The sequence below is a fragment of the Quercus suber genome, unplaced genomic scaffold, assembly GCF_002906115.3.
Source record: "Quercus suber isolate HL8 unplaced genomic scaffold, Cork oak 2.0 scaffold_366, whole genome shotgun sequence".
NCBI classification, from domain to species: Eukaryota; Viridiplantae; Streptophyta; class Magnoliopsida; order Fagales; family Fagaceae; genus Quercus; species Quercus suber.
The window spans coordinates 220,548-231,189 of NW_027069818.1; the positions used below are offsets into that span (position 1 = coordinate 220,548).

The 10,642-nt window shown below is 32.9% G+C and overlaps 1 protein-coding gene across 1 annotated transcript in view; it reads left to right on the forward strand.

The window, feature by feature from the left end:
* Nucleotides 1-528: 528 nt before the first annotated feature.
* Nucleotides 529-10,642, forward strand: part of LOC112041088 (glucose-1-phosphate adenylyltransferase small subunit 1, chloroplastic) — a 13,079-nt gene continuing 2,965 nt past the window's right edge. The window contains exons 1-8 of the mRNA XM_024073990.2: nucleotides 529-937; nucleotides 1,204-1,500; nucleotides 2,587-2,856; nucleotides 3,377-3,556; nucleotides 4,054-4,157; nucleotides 4,283-4,394; nucleotides 4,559-4,657; nucleotides 4,884-5,003. Of these exons, the coding sequence (XP_023929758.2) occupies nucleotides 632-937; nucleotides 1,204-1,500; nucleotides 2,587-2,856; nucleotides 3,377-3,556; nucleotides 4,054-4,157; nucleotides 4,283-4,394; nucleotides 4,559-4,657; nucleotides 4,884-5,003 (1,488 nt within the window). The 5' untranslated portion in view covers nucleotides 529-631. The remainder of the gene's footprint in view (nucleotides 938-1,203; nucleotides 1,501-2,586; nucleotides 2,857-3,376; nucleotides 3,557-4,053; nucleotides 4,158-4,282; nucleotides 4,395-4,558; nucleotides 4,658-4,883; nucleotides 5,004-10,642) is intronic.

Here is a 10,642-nt window from a genome sequence, read left to right on the forward strand (position 1 = left end):
GTTTGGGTTCATGAAAAAATATGAGACAAAAAACAAAAAGAAAAAAAAATTTAACCCAAATCCAATGTCCAATTAAGATGTTAGTTCAAGGTTTTTTTTTTTTTTTTTTTTTTTTTTTTGTAGGGCAGGATAATCTAATAAAAGATGTGACATTAACATTTTTTTGACCCCAAAAAAGGTAATGTGACATTAACATTATATTTAGAGGGCATTTGACATATGCATTTAAAAATTGAAAATAATATTCGTTGTTTATCAAAAAAAATTTGAAAATATATGTGTAAATATGTGTGGATGAAAAAGAGTGTGATAATAAATGCAATATTGTTTAAAAATTAAAAATATGTGTTTGAGTTGTGATACCATATGGGCCCTTATATATTTTACTAAAAAACATAATATTTATATATAAAAATAAAAATAAATATTTTACTGTATAATTATTACTAAAAAAAGAAAATATCTAAAAAATAGTTAAAAATAGGAGAGTACCCTGCTCCACCGCCACTCATACAAATAGACCACATACGTACAGCGATGGTATCTAGTAGCTTCACAGCCACACTCTCCTCTCACTACTCTCTCTCTCTCTCTCTCTCTCGCTCTCTCTCTCTCTCAAAATCAAACAAAAATGGCGTCAATTGCATCGATTGGAGCGGTGAAACTCCCATCATCATCATCATCAAACGGATCCAACTCTTCAAAAGACAACCGGGAATGGAAATCGGGTCACACCGACAGCCCAAGAAACCTCTCATTCTCAGCTTCCAATCTCTGGAACGGCGACAGCAACCTCGCCGCATTTGGAATCCATAACCGCCGCAGCAGCATCAGCAAAACATCAACCAACTACAGAAGATGCTCCAGAATTGTGTCTCCAAAAGCTGTTTCCGATTCCAAAAACTCCCAGACTTGTCTAGACCCCGATGCCAGCCGAGTAAGCCATTCTTAAACCTTTTTTTCTGTCGACATATGACGTCTACGTCATAATGATTACATTTTGTTGACAAGACATCAATTAATTTTTAGTGCAACGGTTCAAAACCAATATCTCGTATTTGATCTAAGTGACTTTAGTAGTCCTACAATCCCGTCAGCTTAACTGGTAAAGTCTAAATTTTTTGTCAAATACGAGATTTGGGGGTTCAAACCTGCCTCCATTTGTGAAATTATTAACACAGTATTATAAAAATGTTGTGTCAGAGTGTGCTGGGGATAATCTTAGGAGGTGGAGCAGGGACGAGGTTGTACCCATTGACGAAGAAGAGAGCGAAGCCAGCTGTGCCGTTGGGAGCGAATTACAGGCTGATAGATATTCCAGTGAGCAATTGTCTCAACAGTAATGTATCGAAGATCTATGTGCTTACTCAGTTCAACTCAGCCTCTCTCAACCGACATCTCTCACGTGCGTATGCCAGCAACATGGGTGGTTACAAAACCGAAGGATTTGTCGAAGTCCTCGCTGCCCAACAGAGTCCCGAGAATCCCAATTGGTTCCAGGTACCATTTTTTCCAACAATCATTTCTCTTTTACTATATTTGATTTTCAATTATGAATGAATCAATTTTGTTGTTAAGGACTGTGATAAAGTCAATTTAAGCAAAAAAAAGTGTATTTAATAATTAATTGTACTTCCATCAATCATCATAATGATGTTTAATTTACGTTTTTGAAAATAATAATAATAATAACAAAGTCAAAAGGGGGTATTATAGTAGCTCATAATTCAATACTTAATGTACTTTTACATGTTAACAAGACCCCTAATTATTATAGATACGCAAAAATATTATTTTGAAATGTATAGTATTTGTACCTAAATGTTAATTGGACCTATTTTCATCCATGAAAATGTGAAATGTTACTAATTTCGTCATTGGGACCACATTTTTAATTTTTAATTTTATTTATTAAGGGGTGAACGTAGAACCTATATTTTATGGGATGTCCCAAAGTATAGTCCTCTTTGAAAAGTTAATGAACACAATATTGTTAACTTCCTACCGTTACCCTTTACTTTATTCAAAAAGTTAAATCTTCCTCATTTACTAGAGTTTAAATTGAATGTTGTACCATTTCATACATATAATCACATTCTCTTAAAAAGTTGGGTTTTCTAATTAGAACTAACGATTTGGGATAGAGGGAGTATATTTTAGGATAAAAAATTATATTGTTTAGGTTGCATTTTTGTTTCTGAAATATCATTAATGTTTCATTTTTTTCCCTTGAGCTTAAAGAAAGGGACAGAAGGAAAAAATGAAGAGCATTTTTAAATTTTCTGGGACAATTAGAACTTTTTGAACTTTGAGGATATAAATAGAACTCATACAGTACTTGTATTTTAGAGACAGAATATTTTGGTCTTACAGTTATTTTTGATAATTCAATTGTTGCAAGTGGGGGAGGGAGATTTAAACCTTGATTCTCCTCGTAAAGAAGATCATGCAATGCCGCTGAGTGGCAAGGCTTGTGGATTTAGCCTTATAGATATTCATAAATGCGCAAATTTTTCATTTAGATTTGGACCAATATTAGTTTATATGTTATCAAAATGACACTATTGGTTTTGGTGATATTTACAGGGCACCGCTGATGCGGTAAGGCAGTACTTGTGGCTCTTTGAGGAGCACAATGTGCTGGAATTCCTGGTTCTTGCTGGGGACCATTTGTACCGAATGGATTATGAGAAATTTATTCAAGCGCACAGGGAAACTGATGCTGATATCACAGTGGCTGCTCTGCCCATGGATGAAAAGCGTGCCACTGCATTCGGTCTGATGAAGATTGATGAAGAAGGCCGCATTGTTGAATTTGCCGAGAAACCAAAAGGAGAGCAACTCAAAGCTATGAGGGTACCAGCTTCTTTCTCTGTTACTAAATGCTCTTCCTGGCCTTCCAAGAACCTAGATTGTGAATTATTACAAGCTTTTTTGAACTTATTGTTAAAATGTTGATTCAAACTAGGTCTTTATGATATATTTGGAAAATGCCATGCTCCAATGAGTTCTATCTTAAATGCCACCTTTTCCCCTTGTAATTGTAAGGTGGGGGGTGAGATCTTGAGTTCAAGACTGATTGATTGTGTGTGTAATTTACCAATGAAAATGAAAAGGAAGAATCTCATGCTCTGTTTTTCAGTCTACTTGCTTGGGTAGAATGTAATGTTTAGCTGCTGTGTTGTTTGCAGCTTTTGCTGCTCATGATTTATGTGTTGTAATGTTGTTTTTTTCGTTTGATTGAATATGTATGCGTGTGTGTGTCTATATATATATATATTTATAGGAATTTCTATTGATTAAAAAAATTATAATTTTGATGTTGGTCGGTGAAGGCAGCTGTGTGTATTTCACTCATTTCCTTGTTTTGTTCTAGGTTGATACTACCATTTTAGGTCTCGATGATGAGAGAGCTAAGGAGATGCCTTACATTGCTAGTATGGGTATATATGTTGTCAGCAAAGATGTGATGTTAGATCTGCTTCGAGAGAAGTTTCCTGGAGCAAATGATTTTGGAAGTGAAGTTATTCCTGGTGCAACTTCCATTGGGATGAGAGTACGTATCATTTCAATCACATTTTTCTTTGAAATTACCCTCTGGATACATTCCAATCAATCAATGAGGTTCTTTCTTTTGTAACAATAAAACAGTTAGGAAGGATATCATCAGGAGGGAAGAATGAAAAAAATTTATGAATGGATTTCTCTATTCGCTAATATATCTATGCCGAAGTTATCTTTCTTTAACATGTGCAGTATGTACCATCCCAGTGAGTATTATATGAGCATCATTGCATTGCGCGCGCGCGCACACACACACACACACACAGATATTATACACCCACACGAGCAATATATATGGAAAAAATGCATGGTTAGAAGCATAGGTCATAGGTGTGCTGGTCCAATGTTCCTTCACATATGCCAAACCCTTTAGATTTTTCCATGTTAGCATATTCTTACGCTGCAGTCTAATATTCATGTTGTATTTTCACTTCTCCGGAGTTGTGACTCATAGAGGATTAATTTCTTCTTGCTTCGTGACCTCTTTAGGTGCAAGCTTACTTGTATGACGGTTACTGGGAGGACATTGGTACGATTGAGGCTTTTTATAATGCAAACTTGGGGATCACCAAAAAGCCAGTGCCAGATTTTAGGTAGTTCTTGTTCTAAATATTGTTCGTGGATGTTACAGTTTTTGCACACCCATTAGTGGTTTTTCATGCTATCACCTTGATCTTAATTTTGATATGTTTACATGATTTTGTACTCTCTGTTACAGCTTCTATGATCGATCATCTCCTATCTACACCCAACCCCGGTATTTGCCTCCATCCAAAATGCTTGATGCTGATGTCACAGATAGTGTTATTGGTGAGGGCTGTGTAATAAAGGTAAGCTATCAGTGGGTTACATCTGCAACCTGCTTATAGGTTGTAGTTGATTCAGATGTTCATTGTATCATACCCTTGCCTCTTCAATATTTGAAAACTATGTATTTTGTATTGTGACAAATCTGGTACCAAATAATTTAAAGAAGTTACAATCCTGTATGCAGAACTGTAAAATTCACCATTCTGTGGTTGGGCTCCGGTCTTGCATATCAGAGGGTGCAATCATCGAAGACACACTGTTGATGGGAGCTGATTATTATGAGGTAATACCTGCTAAAGGATTTACAACCTGTAGTTTTCATCTTTTAAGTTGAGATTTGACTTATCAATTTTCCTCTTTATTTTTGTTTTTTTCTTTTTGGTGTATAAATCAAGATGAGCAGCTGTGCTTAGAAACGTTGTGCTTTGTTCATTGAGAGGATATTGGGGTTGAATGGACTTGAGTGATGCACTGATTCTGATTGTCAATTTGTTATTGTTTTGTTTCAGACTGCTGCTGACAGGAGGTTTCTAGCTGCAAAGGGTAGTGTTCCAATAGGAATTGGCAAGAACTCTCACATCAAGAGAGCTATAATTGACAAGAATGCTCGAATTGGGGACAATGTGAAGGTTATGATCTTATCAACTTAGCATGAATCTTTTGAATTGTTTCTATTCTGAAGTCTCATCATTGTTATTATGTCTCTTTTCATTTCATTTTTTCTTTCTCTTTTCTTTTTTTTCTTTTTTTTTTTTTTTTTTGGGGGGGACCCCATTTTTTTGCTTCTCAAATAAAATAAAAAAAAAAGAAAAAAGAAAAAAAAGAAAAAAGAGTCGTCATTCCTCTCACAATTCACAAAGATTGTGGGCTATATCATGAGTTGCACACATGGGCTCACACCCCGTGAGAGGAGAGACGACTCCTGAATGAGTATGAGTTATTAATTTCTCATGTTGATAAACAAAAACACTCTAGAAACAATAATAATAATAAAAAATCCAGAAATTTTATTAAAAGTTAATTTGTCTGGATTTTTTTTTTTTTTATTGTTTCTAGAGTGTTTTTGTTTATCAACATGAGAAATTAAGACTTATTTTCTTTATTTTTCATGTTACATTTAAAAAAATTTACTAAAATAATATCCTTTATTATATTGCATTTTAAAATAAAAATTGGTATTGCCATTCATATGTACATAATATAATCATTGGATTAATACAAGATAAATTTCATACACACAATCATTTTTAAGAGAACCTATAATTTTCTTAAACCTAATGAACATATAAAAGTTGTATTCCATCAAAGTTATATTATATAACTAATATTTCATATAAATTAATAAAAATTATCAATTATGATGAAAAGATTCGAAACAGTATCATCGACTATTTTGCTTTAAAAAATCAAACTCAAAATGTTACAAATGAAGTCTGATTCTTTTCTTTCTTTCTTGCTTTATGCTTAATAAAATTTTGAGAATTAATAGAAATTATCATCAATGCTATGATTTGTAAGAATCTTAATGATTCAAAATTGAGGAGTTCTAATATTTATTTATAAAATTTACTACTTAATTCTTATAAATGAAACTCTATTGTGACTGTATATCAGCTTATTCTCTCTCTTTTTTTTTTTTTTTTTTTATGTAAAAATGATAATAGATTTTATTTATTACATTATATAATGGAAAAGAAAAAAAAATGGCATTTTCCTAATTAAACAATGTCTGCCTCATTCTATTTTGCAATATTAGTAGGAGACAAAACAACACAAATACATGGTAAAAGAACTTTAACAAGGGATATATCAACAAAACTCCCCAAGAAAGGAGGAGAACATCTAGTCTTAGATTTTTATTTAGTTTTTGAATTACTAGAGTAATTGATCAATATTTTCCTATTTTGGACAACTCTTATTATTTTTGGGTAAAAAAGTTAAAATATACATATATTATAATAATAAGAATAAAAATTAAAGTGGGTGGCTCTGACGTTGATTACATACCCTCTTTAATCTAAGTTTATACAAAATAAAAGTACAAACAAGGTTAACATTTTCAATAAAATAAATTAAAATTGTAGTAATCACAGATATTTTTGTGTATAGGTCTATATATAAAAACTTTTATAATTTTTAAGATGGTATAGTGTGATTGATGATAATATAAATAATATATATATATATATATATATAATATTATATTTTTTATAATTTGATAGTTGAAAGATGAAAAATTGAATACTATATGTCTGCACTAAAAATACTTTTAAGTCTTAATTTAACTACAATATTCTTGAATATATCAATATAATATAATTCTAATTTAATATACATCTTTCTCATGTAAGCATGCATAACAGGTTCTATCTTAACATTACTTGGTAAAATTAGATGAAAGAAAACCAACCATTATGCGTAGTAACATTAATCCAAATATATATCTTACCATGCCAGCATGTCAAAAATATTGTATTTTACGATGACTATGTTTTTTAAGTGGACTATGAGTTGCACGTGCGAGACAGATAAGCATGTCTACTAATCTGTGAGAGCATATCAGAGGATAATTTTTCCAGCTTAAGCTTTTGTTGTAAAGCTTCTATCAGATTCTGAAGTCAAAACCTTCGGTCTTTCTTCTCTATAAATTGTGTCTCATATCTCATAAACACCGTCTTTGTCTCTGTTTTTGCGATTGTGTGAGTGAATTTCAAACATGTCTGAACCCCAAACCCAAGAGAGCCTCAGCCGCATTGTCCAACGTATCAGTCGTTTGGTTCACGAAGCAGGGAGCCTGGGCATGACCCATCTGGTGGTAAACCTCGAATGTATGCAATGCCTACTCATATTCGAGGTTGCCACATGGGTGAACGAAGACAGTTCGACTTCAGAGAATCGAGGAGGAAGAGCTTTGCCAGCGTCAAAGGACTCAATCGAGGCCATGCCAAGGTTGGAATCTTTAAGCCTTAAGGAGGATGAACACTGTGCGGTTTGCTTGGAAGGGTACGAGAGAGGTGGGGAGGCTCGAGAGATGCCTTGCAAGCACAAGTTTCACTCGAGTTGCATCGAGTCATGGCTCAAGGTAAAAGGGTCGTGCCCGATTTGTCGATTCGGTATGCCGGTTGTCGAGGAAGAAGGAAGAGGTCAGAGGAGGAAGAATAGGGTGGTTATGGTGACTAGAGCGATAGGTGGCCATATGGACTTCTATGAAGACTATATGGATTCTGATTTTGAGAATTTCGTGGAGGAAGAAGAAGGTGAAGTTGAGGTTGCAATTGCTGATGACTCGTCAACACAAGACAAGAGAGACGGCAATGGCAATATGGCATAGAGTGCTAATTACATATGCTACTAGTATATTATATAGGTTGTTCTTTCACTTCTTTGTTCATTTACTTTTGCTTTATTTTTCTTTTTTAGGGAATTTATGGAATTTAGATGGATATTTGTTTTTACATTTAAAGTTGAAACCTAGGTGGTCAGGTTTTAATAAACAATTTTAGTATTTTAAAAAGCATAATTTTTTCGTATATTTGCTTGATGAGGGATGGACAATTGTTTTGCTTTTTGGACGTTTTTATGGATAACATCTACCTTCCAATTTAATATTTATTCCTTTTATTTCTTTCAATTTTTATTTAAATGTAAGGCATATAACATTTGAAAATCAAATTTATTGCATGTAATTGCAACCTACAAATAAAATAAAACAAACAAATAAATAAATGTAATTTTGCCCACAAACAAATTCCCATATTTCACATACAGTTAAAAAGGGTAAGAAATTAGAGATATTCAATGAGAAAAAATATATATTTTGGGGCTTAAGAGTTAAGACAATGAGTTTAAATGGAGCTTTCTACATTAATCAATACTAATTAAATATTATTTGTAGGGTCACAGTTTTCGGCCCAAGCCCAAAAGAATTGGTCGATGGTCTAATGAGCCCAATACAATAAATTTTTAGAGAGTGGGATGAAGAACTAGACTTTAGTGAAGGTCAATAATGGTTGGTCTCGATTATAAAGAAGAACACATGAATAAGATATATATCAAAATGATTGCCACTCCCATCCGAGGAGGCAGATAATGGTATAAATTGATATAGATGGTTTGTAACTCAGTTTTGCATGCTATAGTAGTTTCTTCCTCTCTATTTCCTCCCCTCTCTCATGCAAGGTTCATTACATTATATAGCTCCTCTCAGTTCATCATGATCGTACACTTGTTGGTCATCTAAACCCTTACTTAAGTGCATGTCCCATCAGACACCTCCTCTGACTTCTTTGTGAGTTACAGTGACCAAGGAAACACTGTTCAGGGGTTTTCTCCACATAAATGTGCCCAAAAAAGTAGCTGCAAGGTATTTAATGCAATGACAGCAGCTTTCCTTTAGATATTTCCTCGCCTTCTTCACACTTGCGTGTCTCAGAGGTATATCTCTACCACTAGCGATTCTATGGAGATCATTCTTACAGCTGGAACTCAAACTCGAGGCGTGTCACTCGTTGCCGAGGACAGGTTTCTACTCAGACCACCCTTTATTTATTTCTTACGTGTTAGATTCTAAATTAGGGTTTCTCCACTTCATTTGTCTCTCCTCGGATGTAATTGCGCCCTCGGATAAGGCCCAAGGTCCAATCTATAAAATTTTGGACCATTTTCCCCACATTATTTATTTAACTTTATATATTATTATTTTTTCTTTAAAATCATTTGTCTTGTTTTTGAGATACAATATTACTAATTAAGCATTTGTATTTAGGTTTTTCAACAACTCTTTACAATTGAAAATAGCTAATCCACTTAAAATTATAATATTACAGGAATAAAATAATTTTTATAATGTAGAACAACAGTTTCTAATTAAGGATATTATTACATTTTCACTTAATAATGTAATATGTTATTTAAGAGTTTGATTTACAATAGGTAAAGTCTCAAGTTGTTGTTGAGAAAGTTGATTCTCAATAGTTATTAGGGACACTCACAATAATTATTTTAGCAAAATTATTTAGGATTTTAATTGGGTTGGATTCCTATTAACTCAATATTGTGAGGGGGGGGGGGGGGGGGGGGAACAAACACACCAATTTTTCTTTTCAAGACACATGTTTTTCATACATCCATGATTGTGGGAATTGGAGCTGCGCCCATACTTTTTTATTTTATTTTTTATTTTTTATTTTTTATGAAAGAAAGACTTTATTAACCAAAGAAAAAAGCAAAGCTATATAAAAGAACAAGCTTAGCTCCTGATAATAGACTCAAAACATGAGAGGCAGTTACCCACATCTGGACGGACTCAATATTTTAAGTTAGCGTAGACCAGAGTATTAAAAGAAAAAAGAAAAAAAAATTTCAAATAGGTATTCATATACTATTAAAAATTATAAATACTCAAAATTATTGTTTTAAATACATTAAGATGCAATCATTTACCAAAAAAACCAAAAAAAAAAAAAAGTATTTTTTAAAAAATACTAAGCTGGCTAGGATTTTTGTTGTTGTTGAAGTTAGAGCATTCACAATAGTGGTGCTAAAAATTTTAGCTTTTAGCACATCAAAAAACTAATTTATTTATTTTACCACCTCACTTTACAATATATTCAATATAAAATGTTTTCTTTTAGTCACTTCATTTAAAATAATATAAACAACTCATTACAATAATAAATGAAGCGAGAGAATTTAAGTTTTTTAATTGAAAGAAAAGATATAATTTTAATAAAATATTGTATTTTATTTTTAATAACTTGTTACAGTCAACTGGTTAGGCTTGTTGAGGAGAAAGAGGATCTAAGGTTTTGAAAAGGAACTATATGTAAAAATGAAATATATAATAACTAAAAAAAAACTTTTCGAGCCCCGTCAGTCCCGACGGATCCAAATACAATAAAAAAATACATCAATTCATCTCTTCGTTTTCTTTGAAAGGGAGAACAAATAGCAGAATTTCATTCCCCTATCGAAGGATCAGAGAAAAATGGGTCCGGACCTCCTGCGGGAATGATTTGGAAGATCCAAAACCAAAAATAGTGGCATTTGCTAGCAACAACATAATCGAGGCTAAATGAAATATGGTCTTTTTATACATATGTTTAGAAAGGACTTCCCTAAATTCAAATTTTTGAAAGATACAAACAAGAATAAGCAAAAAGACCAATTCCACTTATTCTTTCAATTGAAAGTTTTTGATCATTTCTTCGCATGTACCTGCAGTAGCATTCAAGTAATGCCCTTTGATTTCACCTGTTTCAGCTTGCGC